Raw genomic sequence first — 23602 nt, 5'->3', positions numbered from 1 at the left:
GGTAGGCTGTAGAAGGCCAGTGAGGTAGATGCTGAGCTTGAATGACTCACCTGCTGAAATGGCATTATTAGGCCCTCCTCCTGGGGACTCTGATTCTCTAGCTCTGGAGAGGGGGCCCAGAATCTGTATTTTAAATAAGCATGTTTGCTAATTCTTAAGATGAGAACAGTGATCTACAATAAGAGATAATCATCATAACCATGGGGAGCCCTCTTGTGTGCCCTTTAATCATAGAACTAATGGACCACTGGGAATAACAGTGCATTCCTATAATCCCAACCCTCAAGAGGCTGCAACAGGAGAACTGCAAGACCGAGGCCAGCATGGCTACTAAAAAGCCACATATACCATTTTGTTGACCTCCACCCCAAACAGGAGATTGAAGCCAGGGACTTAGGCATGCTAGGAACATGCTCAACCGCTGAACCACATTCCCAGTACACATACTTGTTTCAAACAGAAGCGTTTGCAGGGGAATCCATTTATAATGTTCATTTCTGTCCCCCTCAGAAAAGGAGACTGGATGACAAGAATTTTCAAATCCTCGAAGATGAACTTGCCACCCAAGAAGCACTCATGTGTTTTAGCACCTCAAGATTTCTGCCTGCTCCTTTGCAGTAATTAGGACAGCAATATTTTAAACACACTTAAACAGGAAAAGCGTCACTCTGAGGGACCACTGATCTGAACGGGTTTGATGATGGTATTGTGGTCCTGTTCAAGTTTTTGGTGTTAGAGATAATTGTTTACAAGTGAAATGATGTTCTGGATTTCCTCTGCAATATGGTACTTCATCACACTCACAAGTATACAAAGTAGTGTGGGGATAAGGGAAGTACTGTTGCTTTTGTGTGGTAACTCATGACGTCAGATGATGGACACACGTCAGTCATTCTTATGGCTTTTATGCAGATGGAGTTCTCTATAATAAGAAATAACCCTATTGCATCATTTGAAGGCAGCTACAATTTACTTTCAAAGTCCTCCTGCCCATCTTAAGAGATCCAAAAAGTGATGAATGAAAGACAAGAAAAAGCCCAAAGTTCCTTTCCTAGTACTCCAAACTGAGCATGATGGGGAATACCTGTAACCCCAGCATTCAGAAGGTGGAGGCAGGGGGATCAATAGCTCAAGGTCATCCTTAGCTACACAGTGTGTTTGAGGCTAGCCTGTTTATAGATAAATAAAAACATCATAAAGTGATTTTTTTTGCACTTTTATGAAGCATATATTGAGGCAAAAATAAAAATCAGTTGAATGTGAATGTTCATATTGTAGAAACGTATGTTTTTTTAATTTTTTTATTTTTTAAGACAAGATCTCACTGTCCAGCCTCGATTGGCCAGGAACTGTCCATACATACCCTATCTACCACCCTCAGGTGTTGGAGAGGCAGATCTGTAAGCATGGCTGTAGCTAAAATCAATAGCCATGGCAGGAATGGAAATGTTGCGGGTGACAGGGCACTGCCTGGGAACTTGTCTTTGTCAATTGCAGCCTGGGATGTTTTCGATCCTCCTGCGGATGGCAGTACCTACCTTCCCATCTGCTGGGTGGCTTAATTAGAACACAGGAAGTAACTTACTTGCTTAAGCTCTCAAGTGCTAGCGAACTGGGGTCCTGCAGCCCAGCTCAGGCTTCAAATGAGGCCGAGGATGCTCAGGAGCCAGTTCCAGGGTCCAGTTCTGCTCTGAGTTCAGTCTGGAGCCCAGGACCAGCTCGGCTTCCCAGCAGGAATCTAAAGGCACAATCAACCTCTGTTGGTGCTAGCTCTCCCTCTGCAGCGGGTCCAGGGTTTCAGGGACAGGGCGAGGCTGCTTCTGTGTGAAGAAGGCGCAGTGGTGGCCAGCTGAGAGGTTCCTCCGGGCTGAAAGCTGTTTGTGCTGTGGCCTGCCTGGGTTTTAAAAATGTGAAGTGTAGGACCGGCCAAGTGCCTGGAGTAGAAAGAAGGTGCTGTGAGGTCTGCGTAATTCCACCTTTCAACTTTGGTAGGGCTTAGGGTTTGAGTGTGAAGAGATGTCCACGGTCTACTAGGAATGGTGAGGAAAAGAAAGCTTGCCTACTCCTAAGTTGAACTCTGGCAAACGAGGGGACACTCAAGATAAATTCCACTGGGCTGTAGAGGCGGCTTCACCATTAGCATCACGGACTGCTCTTGCAGAGGACCAGGGTTCCTTTCCCAGAACCCACATGGTGGCCCACCATCAACTCATTTCAGGGATCCAAATCCTCCTTCTAACCTCAGTGAGCAGTCGGTGTACAGATATACATGCAGGCAAAAAATCCTCATACTTAGGAAATAAACCTTTAAAAAATCCATTAAAATAAGTAATGATGCTCTCTTCAACACTTGCACCTGCCCTTCCCATTACTTACAACATGCGGGTGAATGTTCCAGAATCAAACCATCTTGGAGAAAAGAAATTTTCTGTGTGTGTGTGTGTGTGTGTGTGTGAGAGAGAGAGAGATCCATGGGGTACAGAGATTGAATTCAGGTGGTCAGGTTGGATGAGCGCCTTTACACTCTTCATCCTTTTATCACCATTCTGTTACTGGGGGCGGGGGTAGAGGGTAGGGGGGGAGTGGGTGGGGGCAAGCTCATTGGCTTGGAACACCCTTAGTAGCTCAGACTGACCTAAAACGTGCCATGATCCTCCTGCCTCAGACTCCCGAATGATGTGATTATGAGCCAACACACCAGGCTGAAAAGACATTTTACTTAAATTTTGAAGATTGCGTGTGTGCATGTGTGCCTAATTGTGCATGGAGGCCAGAGGACTATGTCGGTGGAATATCTACAGGTCATGGCTAGCTCCTTCCATGGTCCTCGGATCTGAATTCAGGTCCTCATGCTGGAGTCCAGCAAGTGCTCTTTGACTGTGTCCAGCCCAGAGGAATGCCATGAACTCATATTCCAGATTTTATTAAAGAGTCAGTGTAGATACTAGAAAACCTGTCAAAGAAATTGCAAAAGACTAGCAGCCATCTAAGCCAGAAACCGAGGTCTTACCAACTACAGGAACCAACATCTGAATCTGACACATCTGTTGGTTACTGTGCTTTAACTGCTAGGAATCAAGCTGTGTGGGGTTAAGCTAACTGTAAAATACGAATAACTTGCACTCAGTGAGACGCATTAAAGAAAACACAAAAGCTACAGCCCACAGTTCCAACACTGGAAAAGGTGACTGTTTCCAAGATAATAAAATGCAAGCTTACAAAGCAGGGCACAGTGGTTGCACACCTGTAACCCCAGCAACTTAGAAGGTGGAGGTAAGATGTTTGTCTTCAGCTACACATTGTGAGGTATGAGACCCTGTCTAGAAGAAAAAAATAACCAAAGATCATGTCCACATAAATCTAAGTACTGTTCTGTGCATCACCCCCGCCCCCCCCAACTTGATAATAGTATGATTTTGGGTATTAGAATTCTAAAATCAGAATAAATTAGGCCCCAGAAAGGAAGAGAAATATTAAGTTGGATAAGGAGGCTGAAATTTTCTTGTACAAACTCAAAAGAAGTCAACCCAGGTTTTTCATCTTTATTAACAAAAGACAATACACAAAACAGACACCAAGGACTGATTGTGTTAAACCAACCTATGCTGAGGTAGGGATAGAACACAATTTTGGCCTTTATGATCAGAGATCTATTTGCATTATAGTTTTTTTTTTTTTAAAAAGATTTATTTATTATGTACACAGAAGAGGGTGCTAGATTGTGGGAGCCTGTTTTTGGGTTCCTCGTGGTTTTACCCAGCAGGTCCGCATAGGATGATTGGGGCCGTGGGCCTGAGTGCAGGTTTCTGAAGTGGTCTGTACTTGGCTGTGCTGGGGGAGGAGGTCTTTTGCTCCATCCCCTTGGCGGCTCCATAAATACCCTGGGGCAGAGACAGTCGGGGCTCCTTGGAAAAGGTTCCAGCTTGGAATAGGTTCCAGGCCTTCTAGAGGCTGTCCTTTATTTTCTGTTTATCTTCACACTATAAATCCTTCTATCTAATATTTCCTGCTGTTCACACTTATGAAAACTCTGGGGAGCTGTGGGGTTGGTGGGTAAACGCCCTACACTAGATCTCATTACAGATGGTTGTAAGCCACCATGTGGGTGCTGGGAATTGAACTCCGGGAGAACAGTCGGTGCTCTTAACCTCTGAGCCATCTCTCCAGCTCCCACCTTATAGTTTTGTGTGCTTCTGTGGATACAGGATCATGGCATGTGCGTAGAGGTCACACAACCACCTGTTTCTCAGATGCTGTTCACTGGCCTGGTACTTGCAGATTTGGCTGGGTTGACTGGCCATTTGTTTGCCTCTCCAGGGCTGGGATTACAAGCACCACTGCTGTATCTGGCAGGCCTGCTTTCTTTCTCTTTTACGTGGGCTCTGGAGCTCAAACTCACATCCTGGGGCTTGCAAGGAAGCCCTTCTCGGACTTAGTGAATTCCCCAAGCCTGCATTGTGGTTTCAGTCTCAGAGTACTGACACCAGGGACAGCTGGGTATTTGATAATCTGATTCAGTTGCTTTTCCTCTGCCATGTCTGAGATGCTGACTTCAGAGTCTCCTAAAGTCAGTTTGGAAGGCATTTGAGTCAGTGGACTCAGATCACGTTCTCACAGTCGTACAGTATCCACATTGGCCTTGCCATGATGTCAGGCAGGGAAGGCCGAGGATCACAGTAGGATCATCAGCTAGGAAGGCCAGGAAGCTATCCTTAACATGGCTTTGAAGAACCTTCAGCTTCAAGTTTTCTCTTCAAATTTTATCAAGTGATACCTGCTGGGTATGCAGACTAGGTAATTAGATGTCTGATCTTCTGTAACTGTTATGAAGACCAGACTGAATGACATATAGTAAAAACCACATCTCCTATCATAAAAGAAGGAAGTTCTACGTTTAAAAATTCATGTTCAGCAAAGTAAGTCTGAAGCAGTCAATGCTGACCATTGAGAGCTAAGCATTTTAGATGTAAGGTACAAGGAAATGCACGAAACCCCAAAATTTAACAACCAAGTGAAAAATAGATTTATTATTCAGATTATGGGGACACAGGTATTTACATGCTTTGCAGAATTCCTTCTGGTGATGCAGATGGAGATAGAATATTTGTTTTTTAAAACCAAGAAAATCTTAGAAGGCAAAACTGAATCCTATAAAAGAACTGCAATTATTGAGTTATTAGTGATGTCATTACTGGAATTGCTGGTAACTTAAGAACTGGAGCTTTGGCTGTAAGAGCGAGGACCTGCCTCCAACATGGTGCTGCTATATACAAGAGACCAGAAGACTGCACACAGAGAGCTAACTATGGAACAGATGACTTCTTTTTTTCTTAAATTTGAGACCATCTTGCTTTGTAGCCTAGGACAGTCACAAACTTTTATTTTGAGACAAAGCCTCGTGTAATGCAGGCTGGTCTCAAGCTAGGTATACAGCTAAGGGTGGCTCTTGCACAATCTCCTGAGTGCTAGGATTGCAGGTGTGTACCACCACACTCGGCTGACCATGAACTCTTGACCCCCCTGCCTCTACAACTCTTAGGTGCCAGGCTCTGCAAGACGCTCTTGAGGGGAAGACAGCCAAAGTCTCTTCCAAATCTAATTAGAATGGATGATTTTAACCTTAACCCACAAGTGTATGCTCTTTCTTGCTTGCTTTGTTTCTTTACTGTGGAGATTTCAGACTTCTGAAAGCTTTATTAATGCCAGACTTCAACAAAGAGAGACGAGGTTTCCTATCTATAGTCAGCAGGAGCTGGAATGAACATGCTATGTATGGACTCGATCCTAACTAGTTACTACTGTCCTAGGAAAGAGGCCATTGGGTCGTCCGGCCTCTGCCGTTTCATTCTGTAGGCCTCCATTTCCTCTTCAGTGGGCTCCCGGCTTTCATAGATGCTGTTGTAAGGCCGCTTCCGCTCATCAATCTGCATGATCTCCTTGACATGAAGAAGGCGGGCCTCCTCTGCATTCAGTGCCTATGGTAAGAGGTGAAAAATAAGTTCCTCAAATCTCTATCACATGGCTTTTGTTCAAAAGAACAATAATCCTTCTGTACACTGTATCACTATATGTTGCTATGATTGGTTTAATAAACAAGATGACTGTCCAGTAGCTGAACAGGATAAAGTTAGGTGGGAAAGCCAAACTGAGAATGATGGGATGAGGAAGGACAGAGTCAGAGGAGATGCCAGCCAGCCGCCAAGGAATCAGGACATGTAGAAAATGAGGTAGCAAGCCATGAGCCATATGGCAAAGCATAGATAGGAAATATGAGTTAATTTAAGTGTAAGACTTAGCTAATAACAAGCTTGAGCTATTGGCCGAGCATTTGTAATCAATATTAAGCCTCTGAGTGATTATTTGAGAGCAGCTGTAGGACAGGCAATGAAAGACCCCGTGGAATAAGAAGTGTTATATCAAACCCCACCCTGTCTGAAAGAACACAGGAGTCAGCTCTTGCACTGTGAAACAATTACTAGTTACTATTTGGCTCATTTGATAATTTCCATAGAGCACAAAATGTTTGATGACATTTTTTAATTAGTTAAAGAAATTCAGTTGAGGGATGGCAAGATGGCTCAGTGGGTAAAGGCAATTGCTGCTAAGACTGATGATTCAAGTTCAATCTCGAGAATTCACATGAGGGAAGGGAGAACCAGCTCCTACCAGTTGTCTGACCTCTGCATAGGTATTGGTACACACACACGCACACGCACACGCAGGATGATAATGCCCTGAAGCCCCACAGATGATGACTCCTGCTGTCTGTCACTTTTACTTCCTAGACGTCACAAAGTACCTTTTTCAGTTTCTCGTGCTTTCTGTCCTCGTCATCGCTGTCAGAACTGCTCTTCCGGTGTTTCTTCTTCTTCTTTTTCTTCTTCTTCTCTTCTTTTAGTTTTTCCTGATGCAGCTGACAGGGAGAATTGAAACACCACGTGAACACAGAGCTCTGGCACAAGTTTGACCATCCCCGCCCAGGACTTAACAATTCAGAATGGAGGATTCCAGACTGACCTCCATGAGGGTCTGAGGTTTCTTCACAGAGTCTTCTCCAGTTGCATCATTTAGAATACACTCCTCTGAATTCTGTGGGCAAAGAAATATACTCTGAGTTGAAGACTACAGTTAGGAATCATTTGAAGAACAGGTTAGAATTTGAAGATAGGTTTTCTGCAGGGTTTGGCTGTCTCACACCTTTAAGAACTAGAGGACAAGGGCTGGGATGTAGCTTGGTTGCCAGAGTCCTTGCTTAGCCTGCAAAGCCCTCAGTCCATCTCCAGTGTCTCCTAAAGCCAGGCCTGAGCACATGCCTGGAACCTCAGCATCTGAGAGGTGGTGGCAGTACAATCACATGTCCAAGGTCACCCTTGGCCAGAGTGAATTCACAGTTATCTAAGCCTACATGAAACTCCCATCTCACCCCCTTACCAACCTCCTCCAGAAAAACAAACAAACCAACAAACCAACAAAAACTAGAGGATAATTACTTACAACACTCTCTTTCCCAGCTTCTCCAGTACAATAGGAATACTTGAAAAATGAGTGACAACATTTATATCCCCACCGGCCTTCTTTCCAGTAAGATCCCCAGATGTGCTGCAGAGACAGACACAAGAGAGTATTTGAAAAGGAGCCTGAAATTAGGGACTTTACCTTGGTGGTAGTGACACATGTCTTTAATCCCAGCACTCAGAGACAGGCAGATCTGAGTTCGAGGCTAGCCTGGTCTACAGAGTGAGATCCAGGACAGCCAGGACTGTTTCACAGAGAAAGCCTTTTTCTTGGGGGGGGGGGGGGGGAGAAAAAACCACCAACAAATCATCAATACAGACTTAATTGGACTTGAACAAAAATACAGTTTTCAAAAGTATTTTTTTGTGAATAGATTTTTTAAAAAGTAAGGAAGGGGCCAGTGAGATGGCTCAGAGGGTAACGTGTCCGGCACATAGGCTGGTGGGCCTGAGTGGATCCCTAGAACTCACATCAAAGTAGGAGAAAACCAACTCCACTAACTTAACCTCTGCACATGTGGGTGCGTATGTGTGGGCGCGCGCGCACGCGCGCGCGCGCACACACACACACACACACACACACACACACACACACACACACGAGTAAAGCCAAATGAATTAAAGAGTTAATGTCAGTTTCTGAGATACAACAGGGTAGCAGGACAGTCTAAATTCTCTTTTTTAGGAGATATATGATAGTGTTTAGAAGTGAAATATTCTATCTGCGATTTCCAAATTTATATCCAAAATTAGTATATACAATATGTGTGTTTATCTACATACTAGTGCACATTCAAACCTAGACAAAGTACAGACACCAGACAAAAGTGTTTTGATTTTAGGTAAGCATGCAGGTGTATACAGTAATATTTTTCATTTTTCATTTAGAAAAAACTCGTAAAGCAAAGCTAAAATGCCAACAACAACAACAACGAAGAGAAAGCAATGGTCGGCCACGATATTGTGTGAGAAACAGTACAGAGCTGAGCACTGACCGTGTGGTTATGGATCTTCACGTCTTCCTCATACTTGGAGGAGGCGACAGCCCGCTCCTGGCCTTTAATGACTGTTCCATGTCTGGAGTACTCCACATAATCTTCTGTCTGGGCCAGCAGCAGCTCAGCTGGGGGAGCATCCAAGTGTTCTTGGCCACCATACTAAAAGGACAATGGGCATTATTAAATCCATTGTATAACAAAGCTTTTATATCAAATCTTTATAAAAGGGCTAATTTTCAAAGAGAATAAATGAACATTTTTAAACTAGCTTTCCTGATGAAACAGTGGAAAAGCATCACTAATTCTTCCCATTGAAATAAGATGCTCCCATTGTTAGTTAACTGGTAACTGATGTTGGTTTCAAGATGGCTGTAAGTTCCTCTTTCTTTAGGTGCATGTCTGATATCCTTTGCTTCATGACTTTACTGGTTCTCTCATCCGGAGATGGAGCCAATTTCTCCATCCCTGGAATCTGGATGTGACTGTGTTACTTTCTTCCACCAACGGGAAGCTAGCAAATGTGATTAAAAACAAAGGTGTGCTTTGTGCACTAGGGTACACATTTTGTAACTATGGCCCAGAACCCTAAGAAAGTATTTTAAAAATCTGGGCTAGGACATGAGAAGACCAGACTATGAGATGTGGTCTTGAGCAGTCCTGTATCAGGGGACCCAGGTGACACAAAGAAGTGTGAGAAATGATGGACATTTATTTATCTTAAGGACTACATCTTGAGGGGCGGGGCATGACTGCTGCAAAAGTCTCTACTAACTCAGTCAGCAGGACAGGACTATGCCTCACAGGTTAGAAGGGACTCTCCCTACTGTGTACCAAGTTTAATGCTTCTTGTGCAGAAAGTAAAATCTTTTTTTTTTTTAGCGGTACCTTTTCAAGGATGCTTTCTTTCTGCTGCTCCTTGAAGTCTTCTTTTTTGACTTTGAAGGACTTATACAGCAGCTCTAGTTTTGTAGGATCGGCCTGAAGATGCACTTCAGATCCCTTGTCATAGGCTTCCCAAGCAAACACTAGAGTAATTCAAAGCATCTCAATCAGTTACTGCATTTCGTTTTAAATCAAGCTTTAAGTAACTGCTAACAGTGCCTCCCCATTATCCCTCCCTCTTTTCTTTGTTGTCTGCAGTCTTTTTCTTAGAGTTCTCTCAAACGTGTGACAATCCTCCTGTCTCAGCCTCCTAAGTAACAGGGCCATGGACATATGCCATCATGCTTGTTTTATGACCCCCAATTTTGTTTCTTACATTTATTTATCTGGGCATGCAAATGTGTATGATCACTCGTGCCATAGAACACATGTCAGGTAAGAGGATACCTTGGTTCTCTCCATCCACCATGTAGACACTGGGGACAGAAATGCTTGATGGCAGGCACCTCTAGCCACCGCTCTGGCTCTCATCCCTAAAGCTCACATAAAAAGCCTTGGTATAGAACTAATACTTACACTGTGTTTGAGCCATTGAAATGGTATCTCCTGTGTATCTAACAAAGTTATCTCCAGCATAACTCACTCTGTAAGCAAAAATTTAAAAAGCTGTCTCAGAAATTGTTTCCCATCAGGGAAAATCCATTCAGAAAATCAAATTAGAAAGCATTAACTCCCCCACCCCCACTCTGAAGTCCATAAATTTAACTGGATACTTACTCATCTGGATTCTTTCCAGCATTGGCGTAAGGATTCTCTCTCATTGCTCTAGTTTTTGGATCATAATAGGCAGAATTTGGATCTAAGTTTCTCAAATACTAGAAGAAAAAAATATTTAAAGACTGAATTAGCATTTATTTACAGCAAGAAAGGGTTCAACACGGCAGAGGAGTGGGTTCTGATAAACCCAACATCTATGTATGTTTCTAGTATGGAAAAAGAACATGATGCTTGTCTTCCACAGGCCTGGTCACTCTCTTCTGTGCCCCCCCCCCCCCCCCCCCCCACCGATAAAGTTCTGATACTGGGTTTAAAAAGAACATGATGCTGTCCTTTGGAGTGACTCTAATCAGGCCAATCAAATTGCACAGACACTGTACAAGGTGTGGAAACATCATCTGTCAAAGCTGTAGGTTGGGCTGACAACACTTACTTTTGCAATATCTTCACGAATCCTGAGATTCCGAACAGTAATGCGTCTCTTAGAGTCGAAATTCTGCCCAGGCATGTCAATGTCATCTGCGTATTTATCTTCATCTTCATCCTCACTGTTATGATCTTTTTCCTGAAAGGAAGAGTGAGGGGTGAGAAAACTAAGCAAAAAGTCGCAGCACTGAGTTCTTGATTTCTTTCCCCTTTAAACAAAGGCTTATCTGTGTAATTCAGAGCTGTTTATTATGATTACAATTACCACAAGCCACTGAATCGAAAAAGAGCAAGCAGCCAGAAAAGACAAGCATGTATTACCATCTGAGAATTGGGTTCCTCTTCTCCCCACTGATGTTTTGGAGAATTCTGCATCAGGAAAGAAGGAAAACCATTTGTAATTCTTTTTCACTTAATTTACTGATTACATAGCACTTTAAAAACATATAATATAAATGGGTATAGATGAGTGGTACAGTGTGTGCTTAGTATGCACCAGGCCCTGGGTCTGATCCTTAGCACTAGAGAAAAGGAGGGAGGGAGAGAGGGAGGGCAGGAAGGAAGGTTGGTTGGATCATTTCAATTCAATAAGCTCTCATACTCCTCACTTGTACTGAGCATATATATTCTGACACAAGTGTGCAATTGTGAACACTTATTGTATTAGTGTCTACAAAACCAGAAAACATTTTAATGATATAAGATATCTTTCATGTGTATGTGTCTGTGGGTGTGCATATGCAGATGTGTGTGTGTTCCCTCGGAGGTCAGAAGAGAACACTGGATTGCTCGGAGCTGGGTTCACAGGCAGTTGGAAACTGCCTGATGGGGATGCTGGGAACTGAACTCAAGTGCTCTACATGAGCAACAATTGCTTTTAACCACTAAGCTACCTCTCCAGCCTCTTGCTATAGGATTATAGTCATACAAAGTAATAGGAAGTTTAAGATGATCAAAGGACCCAATAAACATTTCCATTTGTTTAATCATTAGATGCATCATGTTCATTAAACCTGACTAATTTGCTTTTTATTTATGCAGTACTGGGTCAGCACATGCCATTGTGTATACGTGGAAGTCAGAGGACAACTCCATGAAGTTAGTATTCTCCTTCTATCTTTATATGAGTTCTGGGGCTCAAATCCAAGTTGCCAAGCTTGCACAGCAACTGCCTCTTCCCACTGAGTCATCTCACTGGCCCCAAACTTCACTGGTTTTTAAAAGTCAAGTCCAAATAGAAAATGCTATCAGGATGTATGGCAGGACTCTCAGCTACCTCTCCAGTACCATGTCTGCCTGCATGCTGCCAAGATGATAATGAACTGAACCTCTGAAACCATAAGCAATCTACCACATTAAATGTTTCCTTTATAAGAGTTGCCATGTCATGCTGTTTCTTCACAGCAATAAAAACCCTAACTAAGACAGAAGTTGGTACTGGGGACTGGGGTACTCCTGTGATAAGCCTGACCATATGTATGTTTGGAGGAATCTGGACTTTGGTACTCTGGGATATGAAAGCAGTGGAATGCCTTGAGCACTGCTTAATGGGCCATAATCGTATGAGAATGGAAGACAGAGTGCTAAGAGTTATTTGAACTGTCGGGGGCTCACTCAAGAGGTTTCGGAGGAGAAGAATTCTAGTATGTTGCCTAGAGATCGTTCTTGTGATATTTTGGTGAAGAAAGTGGCTGCCTTTTGCACTTGTCTGAAGAGTCTGCCTGAGGCTAAAGTGAAGAGTTTTCAGCCTGGTATAGACTATCATGTGGTTATTAGTAGTAACGCTAATGAACATTTAGAATGAAAAGGAGCAAACTGAGCAGGGTAAATTATAAAAAGTAAATTTTGAGGAGAAAAAGAGCCAGGAAGTGGAATGGCGCTAAGACCTGAGTTCAAGGAGACACGCGGATTAAGACTTGGAATGAAGGGAGTGGTGACCTCAGGGCATGATTCACCCAACTAAGTCTCCAACTTGTGGAAAGAAACTAAAGCAAAGCTTCAGAGCCAGGTGTGGTGGGACACACCTTTAATTGCTGCACTGGGAAGGCAGAAGCTGGTGGATTTCTGAGTTTGAGGCCAGCCTGGTCTAGAGATCCAGTTTCAGGACAACCAAGCTTAGGTAGTGAAGGACAGCAAGGTGAAGATGTAATTGAAGAAGGGGGCCAGCACCACTTCTGCCTGCACACCACCAGGCCCCCTGTCATGATGATAATGGACTGAACCTTTGAAATTGTACGTGAGCCACTCCAATTAATGTTTTCTTTATAAGAATTGCCAATGGTCATGGTGTCTCTTCACAGCAATAAAAATTCCAAGACAGGATGTTTGTACCCTGGGTTCAAACCACACCACAGCACATATGCAACAAGTCAGAAAAAAGGGAATCTGGTATTATGGGTCTTTTTTTATAATTGTCTTCTATTTTTTTTTTTTCATATATTGCTATGGGATGTCTTTCTGTACACTGTGAATATGTGTTGCTCTGATTGGTTGATAAATAAAGCTGCATTGGCCTATGGCAGGGCAGGATAAGGCTAGGCAGTACATTCAAACTGAGGAGATGAAGAAGGGTGGAGTTGGGGAGATTCCTCCCTTCTACCCAAGGAGCAACAAGATGCCCACAGATCAGTAATGCCATGGCCACGTTGTAACATATCAATTAATAGAAATAAGTTAAATTATAAGAGCTAGCACAAAGCCTGACCCATAGGCCATATAGTTTGTAAGTAAAATAAGCCTCTGTGTGTCTACTTGGGACCAAGTGGCTGTGGGACATGGGTGGGAGAGATCTGTCCCAACCGTGGGACTGGATGGGACACAGGAAAACTTTTGACTATAATATATCACTAAAATACATGATAGCTAGCATTGCTAATGTGGTCCTAACAAAGGCTGTTTTAAGAGTGAAGGTGTAGTGCATCCTCCAACTCCAGTGCTCAGGAGATGGAGACAGGAAGTTCAGTTCCTTCCTTATTGGAGACGTAGTCTTGTTCTACGAGTCATTTCATTGTTTTAAAGCAGTGGTTTTCAACTTTCCTAATGCTGCAGCCCTTTAATACAGTTCCTCATGGTGTGACCCCCAAGCATACAAATATTTTTGTTCCTATTTCGTAACTGTAATTTGGCTACTGTTATGAATTATAATATAAACCTCTGTGTTTTCTGATGGTCTGAAGCAATCCCCATGAAAAGGTCATTCAAACACCAAAGGGGTCATGACCTACAAGTTGAGAACTACTGCTTTAAAGAGTCTGAATACTTGTATCTTTACTTACAGCTTGTTCCACTAATTTTCCGGAGGCTAACTCTTCCTGCAGTTTCTGAGCTTTCAATGTTCGTTTTGCCTAAAAGAATAGAGACATTTAAAATTTACTTATAACATTTAAAGTGAGTGATTTTAGTGCTTTCAGAAATGGGCATTAGAGCGCCAAGCATGGCTAGAGGAGATCCTGCTCCAGAAAGAGAAAAGAGAAGAAAGGGCGTTAGAGCTTGCAGGAACAAGCCCTGATGTAAGCAGAGCCAGGCGGCAGCCACGGTAAACTGCAGAGAGCGAGTCCTGACGACAACGGTAGATGCTGCTGCCTCCCGGTGACGGACTGACTGTTCTCGGGCAGGTTCAGGTTACTACTATATATTTCAGTGCTCAAAAAAACACAAAATCTAGAGCTTTATGTGCAACTGCATGATCCTGCCAGGCATGGTGGCACATGTCCATAATCCTGCATAATGGAGGTAGAAACTCAGAACCATCTTGACTACATAGCTAGAGAGTTATAGGGAGTTCAAGATCAGCCAGGGTTACACGTAACCCTTAAAACTGAAAACAAAACAAGACAGAAGCTGACCCCCAAAACAAAATTCATGACTTTAAATATAATCTGCAATTTCTTAAGAAAAAAAAAAAAGCAGAATAGACTACTGTTTTGAAGGAATTTGGATAAGAAGGTAGAATCATTGTTACAACAACAACAACAAATGAAAAAAACTGATGTTAGATTAAAATCCAGTTTTCTGAAATAGGTTACCCAGTCTGTGTAGCTTTGGAGCCTTTCCTGCCTCTGCCTCCCATGCTGGGATTAAAGGATGCACCACCACCGTCCGGCAGGTTACCTATTCTTACATGATATGTGAGAGTACCATAGTGCAGTCTTAGACATAAACTGTAGTCTGCACACCTTTAATCCCGGCACAGGATATTTTTAATCAGGAGACAGAGATAGGCAGATCTCTGTAAGTTTTAGGCTAGCCTGATCTGCAAAGGCAGATCCAGGCAGGCCAGGGCTGCATAGTTAAGACTTTGCCTCAAATAAAAAAATAAATAAATAGAAGAAGATTTGGACGTTAGCCTGTTCTTACATGTCTAGCACCTTTGGTTACACTGGGACCAAAGAATAAAAGATGCAAGAAACAGCTGCCAGCCAAGCATGGTGGTACTGGCCTTTAATCCCAGAATCCGGGAGACAGAGGCAGGAGTTCAAGGCCAGCCTGGTATACACAGCAAGTTTCAGGACAGCAAGAACCATATAGAGAGACCCTGTCTCAAGGGAAAAGAAGAGAGAGAAACTGCTGCTAAGCAGGGTACCACACTGTTTTCACCACTGAATTAGACAAGCTACTATAAAGAACAGCCTATCTTCACAGTGCCAAGACTCGGAAAGCACTGTCAGGTTAGACACACAGCAGAACGGTTCTTCTCTAGGGAAGCAGGAAAGCAGGGGATTGGCTCACCAGGTCAACTTTGGCGTACTCCTCAACGATTTTCATGTGCTCTTCTGGATTGTAGCCGTTCCACCGGTCTCTCTTCCCGTCATAGTCAAACATCAGCTGAGGCTGGATGTGCTCATCCGGAGCGATGTTAGTTCCTGTGAATTTAGCTCCAACCCGCCGTGGCCTCTGAAAGACAGCAGATCTTTCCTAAGAACTTGCAGCACAGAGAAAGATTTCATGTAACTTTTACAGAGTCGGTGTGGATACACTGTGAGGTTTTTAGTCTCAATTTTTAATTATCAGGCAGTCTTTGGGCAGGAAACTTTGATTATGCTGGACTAATTTCATGCAAACTAATTTTTATTTTTCTAAAATAATTTTAGGAAAAAGAGGTTCTCTGACAAGGTGAAAACAAAGGCTTCATGACAGTTTCCCGGCAGGCTCGGGGCTGAGCTTACCTCGAAGCAATCTTTCTTCTTGTGTGTCATGGCCCCACAATTTTCACACGCCCCTTTTCGGTATTTGGTAGTTATAGAATTCTGTTAAAGGACAGAGACAAACAAAACAGACATCTTATTTATCAGTCAGTTAGAAATAACTTTGGCTCTCACTATTGTGTCTACTGAATGATTTTATTTGTTAAAAAGAAAACCAGGTAGGCTTCATGTTCTGAGACGACCAAGTTTAAGGATTTCAATTCCTGTAAGAAGAGACTGTAACTAATGTACACACTGTGAATTTCAAACCAGGGTCACATAATTCCTTCCCACTTGAAACAGCATCACACTAAAGATTCTTAAGTTCTTCACACAAAATCTCCACCCACAAAGGGACACACAGGTTGCCACATACCTCCTTTACACCTCTTTTGTACCATTCCCCAGAGGAACTGAATTGCTTCTGTTTCTCTGGCTGTGGTCTCTGATGCTTTAAAGTGGGTCTCTTTGATGGATCAATGTACCATGGAACCGAAGAAATGTACTGAGGAATATGAGGGTTGATATCTCTGTAATAAAATGAAAATAAAGTATAAAGCAGAAAGTTTGGAAATGACATTTCAATCACAAAGGCAGTGGATACAGAAGCCAAGAACAGAAATCCTGCAGTGGGAAGGGAGAGGGAAGACGGTTGCTATCTCCACTAACAGAAGAACCAAAAGTAAAGACAGAATTTATATTACAGCGAGGAACATCCTAATGATCACCTAAACAGAGACAGAGGGAAGATAAGGGGGGGTGAGAGAGAGCTCCCTACCAGAGCTAGAAGTTTAACTAGTAACTAGTATCCATGGCCAACTGATTAAAATAGTCACATAGGCATTATTATTCAGAGATGGGAAGAACTCAAAATAAGAAGATATAAAAGCAGCTGCTCTAGTACTTCCAGGATGAAAAAGGTAAAAAGGATAACTGCTGTTCATTGTAAGCTCCCCAGTATTATTCGACTACTAAACCGTTTGAGAAAACGAGAGAGAAGAATAAAAATCTGTAACTAGTGAAGGACAGTTTCCTACCAAAGCAAAGGATGAGAGCCCGATGATGTGGGTATGGATCGGAACAGATCATGCAAGAAACAACTCACTTCCCCTCTTCGTCAACTTCTGCAGGGGCATTGCCCAGTTTCCTCTGTTCTTCTAGCTCCTTCTTTTTCCTCCAGTCTTCTCTGGTCATCTTCTTTGGCTCCTCCAAACTCATCTCTTTTGATCCCGACAGGGGGGTGGCATTAACCGTCTCTACAGCTGCTGCCGACATGATGAACTGGCTTCCTCTAAAGGGAAGGGATTTTTTACAGTAAAGGAGGCCTTCAGGAATACGTTCACTAAGACTACTAAACTGTGTCCTAATGACACACACTGCGAGTTTTATCGGGGTTTCTCGCTCCTTCACTTTTTCCCTCTCTCTTACTTTTCACACTTTTTGAGGTGTTGTGATCAAAACTGGGTCCTTGCACAAACTAAACAGCAGTGTCTAGTCTTGTAAGTTCTTATTCTTTCATAGTGCCTGTAAAGGAGGGTTTCTTTACATTCTTAAGTTACATTTTATTTATTGTGTGTGTATGTGTGTGGAGGAGTGGGGCAGGGATTGAGTATGCCATGGCATGTATGGAGAGGTAAGAGGTCAATTTGGCCGGGCAGTGGTGGCGCACGCCTTTAATCCCAGCACTCGGGAGGCAGAGGCAGGTGGATCTCTGTGAGTTCGAGGTCAGCCTGGTCTCTAAAGTGAGTTCCAGGAAAGGCACAAAGCTACACAGAGAAACCCTGTCTCGAAAAACCAAATTAAAAAAAAAAAAAAAAAAAAAAAAAAAAGGTCAATTTGTAGGAGCTGGTTCTCTCCAATCACCATGTGGGTCCCAGGGAGGAAACTCAGGTCATCAGGGTTGGCAGCAGATGCCTTTACCTGCTGAACTATCTCACTAGTTATAAGTTTCTTTTTCTTCCTCAAAAGGCTCTAAAAACTGGGCACTGTAATATACAACTTTAATCCCAGTACTTGGAAAGCAGAGGTATGTAGATCTCTGGGGACTGGAGGCTAACCTGGTCTATGTACTGAACCCATGGCTAGCCAAGGCTAAATAGTGAGACCCTATATCAAAAAAAAAAAAAAAAGTCTATATATTCTCAACACCAGTTCTCTCAAAATTCCAATTTACAAATGGAGAAAGCCATGTATATAAAATTTCAAATTTCAAAGACTTTAATACAGATATTCCTAAATTAGCCCTCCTGTGTGTCTTAAACTTTTCTACCAGTAAAAAAATTACAGAGCCCATCACCGTTTCCAATGAAGGCCCAATGCCTTAACAATGACCAGTGTTTAGGGGCTGGGGATGAAGCCTCACTTGATAGTGTTTGCCTAGCATGGAGGGAAGTTGGATTCCCCAGTTCTGCAAAAACCAGGTGTGGTGGTACATAAGACCTTGTCAGAAAGAAATATAGATGGGTCCATATTCAGAGATGCCTAGCAACACACACACACACACACACACACACACACACACACACACACACGCCACCTATATTCACGGGTCTCTATTTCTATACCTCTGCACTCCTTACCCCCAGTCCCTCTGACTTAGCTTCTGTTCCTAACCATGCCAATGAAACCTACCACTACATTAACTAAATTAATATTACTCAATGTGCTAAATACTCACTTGTGGCACGAATTCCTAAATGGTCTTTTAATAAAAAAACCTACAGCCAGACATTGGGGTAAATGCTTAGAGATTAGAGAGACCAAGGAACAAGCTACTAGAGAAACTTCTCACCACTACTAAATCCTCGGGCTGAATGGAAATCGAGATCCTGTCTCCACGAATCCTGACTGCAAGCCTCTGAAAAAGCTGAGTTCCTGGCTCCTCACGCCTTATACGCCTTTCTCCGCCCAGCCACATCACTCCTTTCCTAGTGCTGGATTAAAGGCGTGTGTGCTTCCCAAGTACTGGCAGCAAAGGCAGGAGATCTCAAGTGCCGGGATTAAAGGTGTGTGACTCCCTGCCTGGCCATGTTTCTTTTCTAGACTGAATCAATCTTGTAGAATATTTTAAGGTGTGTTACTTTTATGTTGCATTTGTTTAACTCTGTGAAGCTGTGTTACTGTGCCTGTCTAAAACACCTGATGGTCTCATAAAGAACTGGCCAATAGCAAGGCAGGAGAAAGGATAGGTGGGGCTGGCAGGCAGAGAGTGTATATAGAGGGAGACATTTGGAAAAGGAGAGTGGAAGGAGCCAGAGGAGAAGGACATCAGGGGCCAGCCACCCAGCCACCCAGCCACCCAGCTACCCAGCTAGCAAGAGAGTAAGATTTTAAGATTTACAGAAGAGAAAAAGAAAAGCCCAGAGGCTAAGATAAGGGAAGCTGGCAAGAAGCTAAGCCAAGCAAAGGCCAGGCATTCTTAAGTAAGAACAAGCCTTTGTGTGTGTTTATTTAGTAGCTGGGTGGTGGGCTCTCCAAAAGAGAAAAAGAGTAAAAAACTCCTAACAATACAATCTCATGTAGTCTAGGATGGCTTTGAATGCAGAGATCCAGATGGATCTCTGCCTCCCGAGTGCTAGAATTAAAAATGTGCGCCACCACTACCTGACCTCTATGTTTAATCTAGTGGCTGCCTGTCCTCTGATCCTCAGGCAAGCTTTATTTGATACACAATATATCACCACACCCACTGGACATGTTCAGTTCTGCTCCTTTTGTCGTAGATTCTAATTCCATGGCTTCTAGAACATGTTACTTGTTACACCTATACTCCTTCTCCTGTTCTAGACTCCTTTGTAGGCTCATCTATTTTTACACATTTATTCGGAGACTGATTCCTTATGATGTAGCCAGAGCCTCACTCATCACTCTAGACAATACCAGTTTCCAGGGATTCAGGAGGAACAGCAGCCCACTGCTGGGATTCCACATTATTTCTCTGCTACAGAATTTTCATTTGATCTTCAAATCCACATAACCAATGGTGTTATGGCATCTCTACCTAGAAGCTCAACATGCCTAAAACTTCTAGCCTCCCCAGTGAAATCCAGGCACATTTCATTGACAGCTATTTCAGCTTTCTAACAATTATTTTGACTTTCTGAATATCACTGCTATTTACCTATTCCTTTCATATTGAATGCTACCACTTTAGTACATGTTGTAATTTTTTTTTTTTTGAGACTTACCAGTCTCTTCTAAATTGGCCCAATTAATTTTTTTCATACTACAGTTTAATTTTTCAAAATACAAATCTGATTCCATGCCCCATTGCTCAAGCTCAAAACCTCTCTAAAGCAGTATGGTCCCAGAGAAAAGTAGATGCCAACAACATAGCTAGTTCTTTGGTTTTGAGTAACAATAGTAAAATAAAGGGCCAATGGTGGTAAATGCCTATTATCCGGGAGGATGGTATCTGCAAGCAAGCCTGGTCTGCATAGCAAGACTCTGTCACAAATGTGTACAAAAGGAAATAAAGCAACTTTCATAGAAATGTCTTTCTCTCTTTTTTCTTTTTTTTTTTTTTTTGTGTTTTGAGACAGAGTTTCTCTGTGTAGCGCCAGCTGTCCTAGAACTTACTCTGTAGACCAGGCTGGCCTCAGACTCACAGAGATCTGCCTGCCTCTGCCTCCCCAGTGCTGGGATTAAAGGTACGAACCACCACCACCTGGCAAATTTCTTAAATAAATATTCCTCAACTCAGTGTAATTTCAAATTTCAAAAAACTAAAAAACCCCAACAACCCCCCCCCCAAAAAAAAACCTCCAAACCAAAAACCAAAACCAAAAGAAACAAAAAAAAAAATCAACTTAGTTTTAAAAGCTGTTATAGGTTTTTAACTTATTTGGACCAGTCACATTTCCATTCTCAACAGCCACTAGCAGCTGTCATAGTAGACAGGACGAGCCAATGGATGTCACTCCTACTTTAAAAGCCAACCCTGACATCATCAGCCAAGATCTAGTACCTGGTTTCTAGCCTCACAACTAACTGATTGACTCGCCCTCACACTCCCCCTACCCCCTGGTTTTCTTAGCCTTTCTTGGCCTGTGGTCAATAGATATTTAAGCAACTCTTTATCAATACTAAGTGCTTAATGACCAGAAGTCAATGATGCTGCTCAAAGTGTTCTCTTCTGTGTTTGACCCACTGAAAATATACATAGATTTTTTTATTTGTTCTGCGACAGGCTATCTCACAGCCTAGGCTGTCCCTGAATTCACTATGTAGCAGAGGATAAACTTCTGATCCTCCTGCCTCTATCTTCCACGTACTAGATTTATAGGAATGTGCGACCCCCATGCCTGGTCCTCTGTAGAAGTTTGTATAAGGGGCAGGAGAGAGAGCTCAGGAGCTAAGAACATCTACTGCTCCTGTAAAGGACCATAATTCAGTTCTCAGCACCTACATCAGATGGATCGTAACTGTCTGTAACTCCAGCTCCATGGGATCCAAGAAGACTGCACATGTACTTACAAGGGCACATACCCACCCTCTTACTTATACACATAATTAAAAAATAAAAATAGAAATGTTAGAAATCAGTGTCAGCCTAAGTATACTGGGAGGCAAAAGAGGATACTTGCACATTTAATCATCTTCGTTTTAACAATTACCGTTTCTTTACCATATATACCGTCACCTAATCTTCACAGCAACCCTATTCTACAGTGAGGAAACAGGTTTGGGGAGGTTAACAACTCCAGCCAACAACACTTCAGCGAGAGAGACAGATCTCAAACCCACACCTGACTTTATTGTCGGTCCTTTAAATCATGTTACACACCACAGGACATTGGAATGTAGGCCCGCCACAGTCAAGATTAAGACAGACTAAAAAGTATTGTCATCAGATGACACTGTTCTGCGGAGGGGCCTACAGGTTGGAAGCGCGACAACTCCCACTCACTGAAAGAAACACAGACATTCTAATTTGACCCTCACATCACCTCCCCCAAATAAGATCATCCCCGTTAACGAGAAAACTGAGCTCAAAGGTATTCGTCTGGGGTCCCAGGGGTAAGGGCCGCCCAGGATGTCCGCCCCACTGTGACCAGGGCTCGGCCTCTGTCCGGCTGGACGCGAGGGTGGCGCCTGTGTCCCGGGCGGTAGTCTCCCTCCGGGTCCGCGGTCACCGGGAGGAGTCACTGCAGGGAACGCCCACTCCCCCGAGGTCCCCAGTTCGTCCGCTCAGTCTCAGAACCCTAACTTACCCAGTCCCGGCACAAACCACGCCAGAACCATCCGCCACGAACGAAGCGACGAAGCGATCCGGTAATGTTTACTTCCGGGTTCCCTGCCTTCTTCCGGCAGCCCAGCAATAACTTCCGGAAGGACGGCATGTGCGCACTTCCAAGTGTTTGGCAGAGGCTCCCCCCCCTCCCCCGCAAAAGACGGCGGTCCAAACAAGTAGTTCGTAGTGCACCCTGCAGGGAGATGTTGGCAGTGCAGCTTTTTGCCCCGTGCAGGGAACCCTTGTTCCTTTTAGAACAGTAGAATTTTAGCAAACATGTTTACTGTAGAAACCCAAAAAGTAGGCGTAATGGCGCACGCCTTTAATCCCAGCGGAGATAGGCAGATCTTTGAGTTCCTGGCCAGTGACATAATATGACCCTGTCTTAAACAAACAAACTTAAATAGTCCCTTATAAAACAGAAAATATGAAACCAACTACTGGAGAAAGGTGATTTTGGTGGAACTTTTTTCTTTTTAAAGAAATTATTGTTTTAATTTAGGTGTATGAGTTTGCACGTCATCAGCATCATATCCTCTGGAACTGGATATACATATATATTTTTTAGATTTTAAATATATGTATCGTGAGCCACCTTGAAGATGCTGAATACCCAATCAATCCGGGGTCCTCTGTAAGAACAGCAAGCTGTCTTGACTACTAAGTCATCCCTGGAAATTTTTCTTTGTGCTGTCTTACAATTATTTACACTTCTTCCACAGGAATTCCCTTTCAAATATAGATGAATATAGGTAACATCCCCACCTCAGTCAAAGAGCCCAAAGTTATAGATCTTTTTAAAAGAACTTGAAGTGCCTGAAGTTAGGAATGTAAAAGGAATTTTGATTATTCATGGCAGTTGATGACAGAAGATCGAAGGTCAGTTGAGTCTATGACTTACTCAGATTTTCCCCCGAAACCACAATTAAAGTAATTCCTGGGGCCAGAGAGATGGCTCAGAGGTTAAGAGTACTGGCTGGTCTTCCAGAGGAACCAGGTTCAATTTCCAGCACCTACATGGCAGCTCACACTGTCTATAACTCCAGTTCCAAGGGATTGGTCACCCTCACACAGACATACATGCAGACAAAACAACAATGCATAGAAAAATCATTTAAAATAATAAAAATAGAAATAATTTCCGAGCCAGGCAGTGGTGGTGCATGCCTTTGATCCCAGCACTAGGGAGGCAGAGGCAGGTAGGTCTCTGTGAGCCTGGTCTACAGAGCTAGTTCCAAGACAGCCAAGGCTACACAGAGAAACTGTGTCTTGAAAAACAAACAAGGGGTTGAGGATTTAGCTCAGTGGTAGAGTGCTTGCCTAGCAAGCTCAAGGCCCTGGGTTCCATCGTCAGCTGGGGGGGGGGGGGGGAAGAAAAACAAACAAAAAGATAAACAAAAATTCAAATAAATAATAATATAATAATTCTTGAAATCTGACTGTGGAGACTTAATTATCCAGCTCAAAGCCAGAGAGTGCTTTCTCAGAAAAAATTTTTTTCCTCAGGCTTGAGTTCTCAAGAAGATTTCAGAGGTACCAGGAAGGCAGGGATCATCTCTGGATTCTTGCTTTTTGTAAAGCTAGATCAGG

General features: G+C 43.1%; 1 protein-coding gene across 1 annotated transcript; it reads right to left on the bottom strand.

Annotated features, from left to right (window-relative positions):
• Positions 1-5372: 5372 nt before the first annotated feature.
• Slu7 (SLU7 homolog, splicing factor) lies at positions 5373-22082 on the bottom strand. Its single transcript, XM_036197804.1, has 16 exons — positions 21993-22082; positions 16886-17071; positions 16157-16310; positions 15763-15843; positions 15326-15490; positions 13873-13941; positions 10919-10966; positions 10605-10736; positions 10172-10269; positions 9971-10038; positions 9398-9537; positions 8510-8671; positions 7495-7599; positions 7018-7089; positions 6800-6913; positions 5373-5975 (listed from the first exon to the last, which is right to left on the bottom strand). The coding sequence occupies exons 2-16, from the start codon at positions 17053-17055 to the stop codon at positions 5796-5798; spliced, it is 1758 nt and encodes a 585-aa protein (XP_036053697.1). The 5' UTR covers positions 17056-17071; positions 21993-22082; the 3' UTR covers positions 5373-5795.
• Between the last annotated feature and the right edge of the window lie 1520 nt (positions 22083-23602).

This window comes from Onychomys torridus, chromosome 8 (genome assembly GCF_903995425.1).
Source record: "Onychomys torridus chromosome 8, mOncTor1.1, whole genome shotgun sequence".
NCBI lineage: Eukaryota > Metazoa > Chordata > Mammalia > Rodentia > Cricetidae > Onychomys > Onychomys torridus.
Note: the sequence above shows the minus strand (reverse complement) of the source record. Positions and strands in the feature narration are given on the sequence as shown.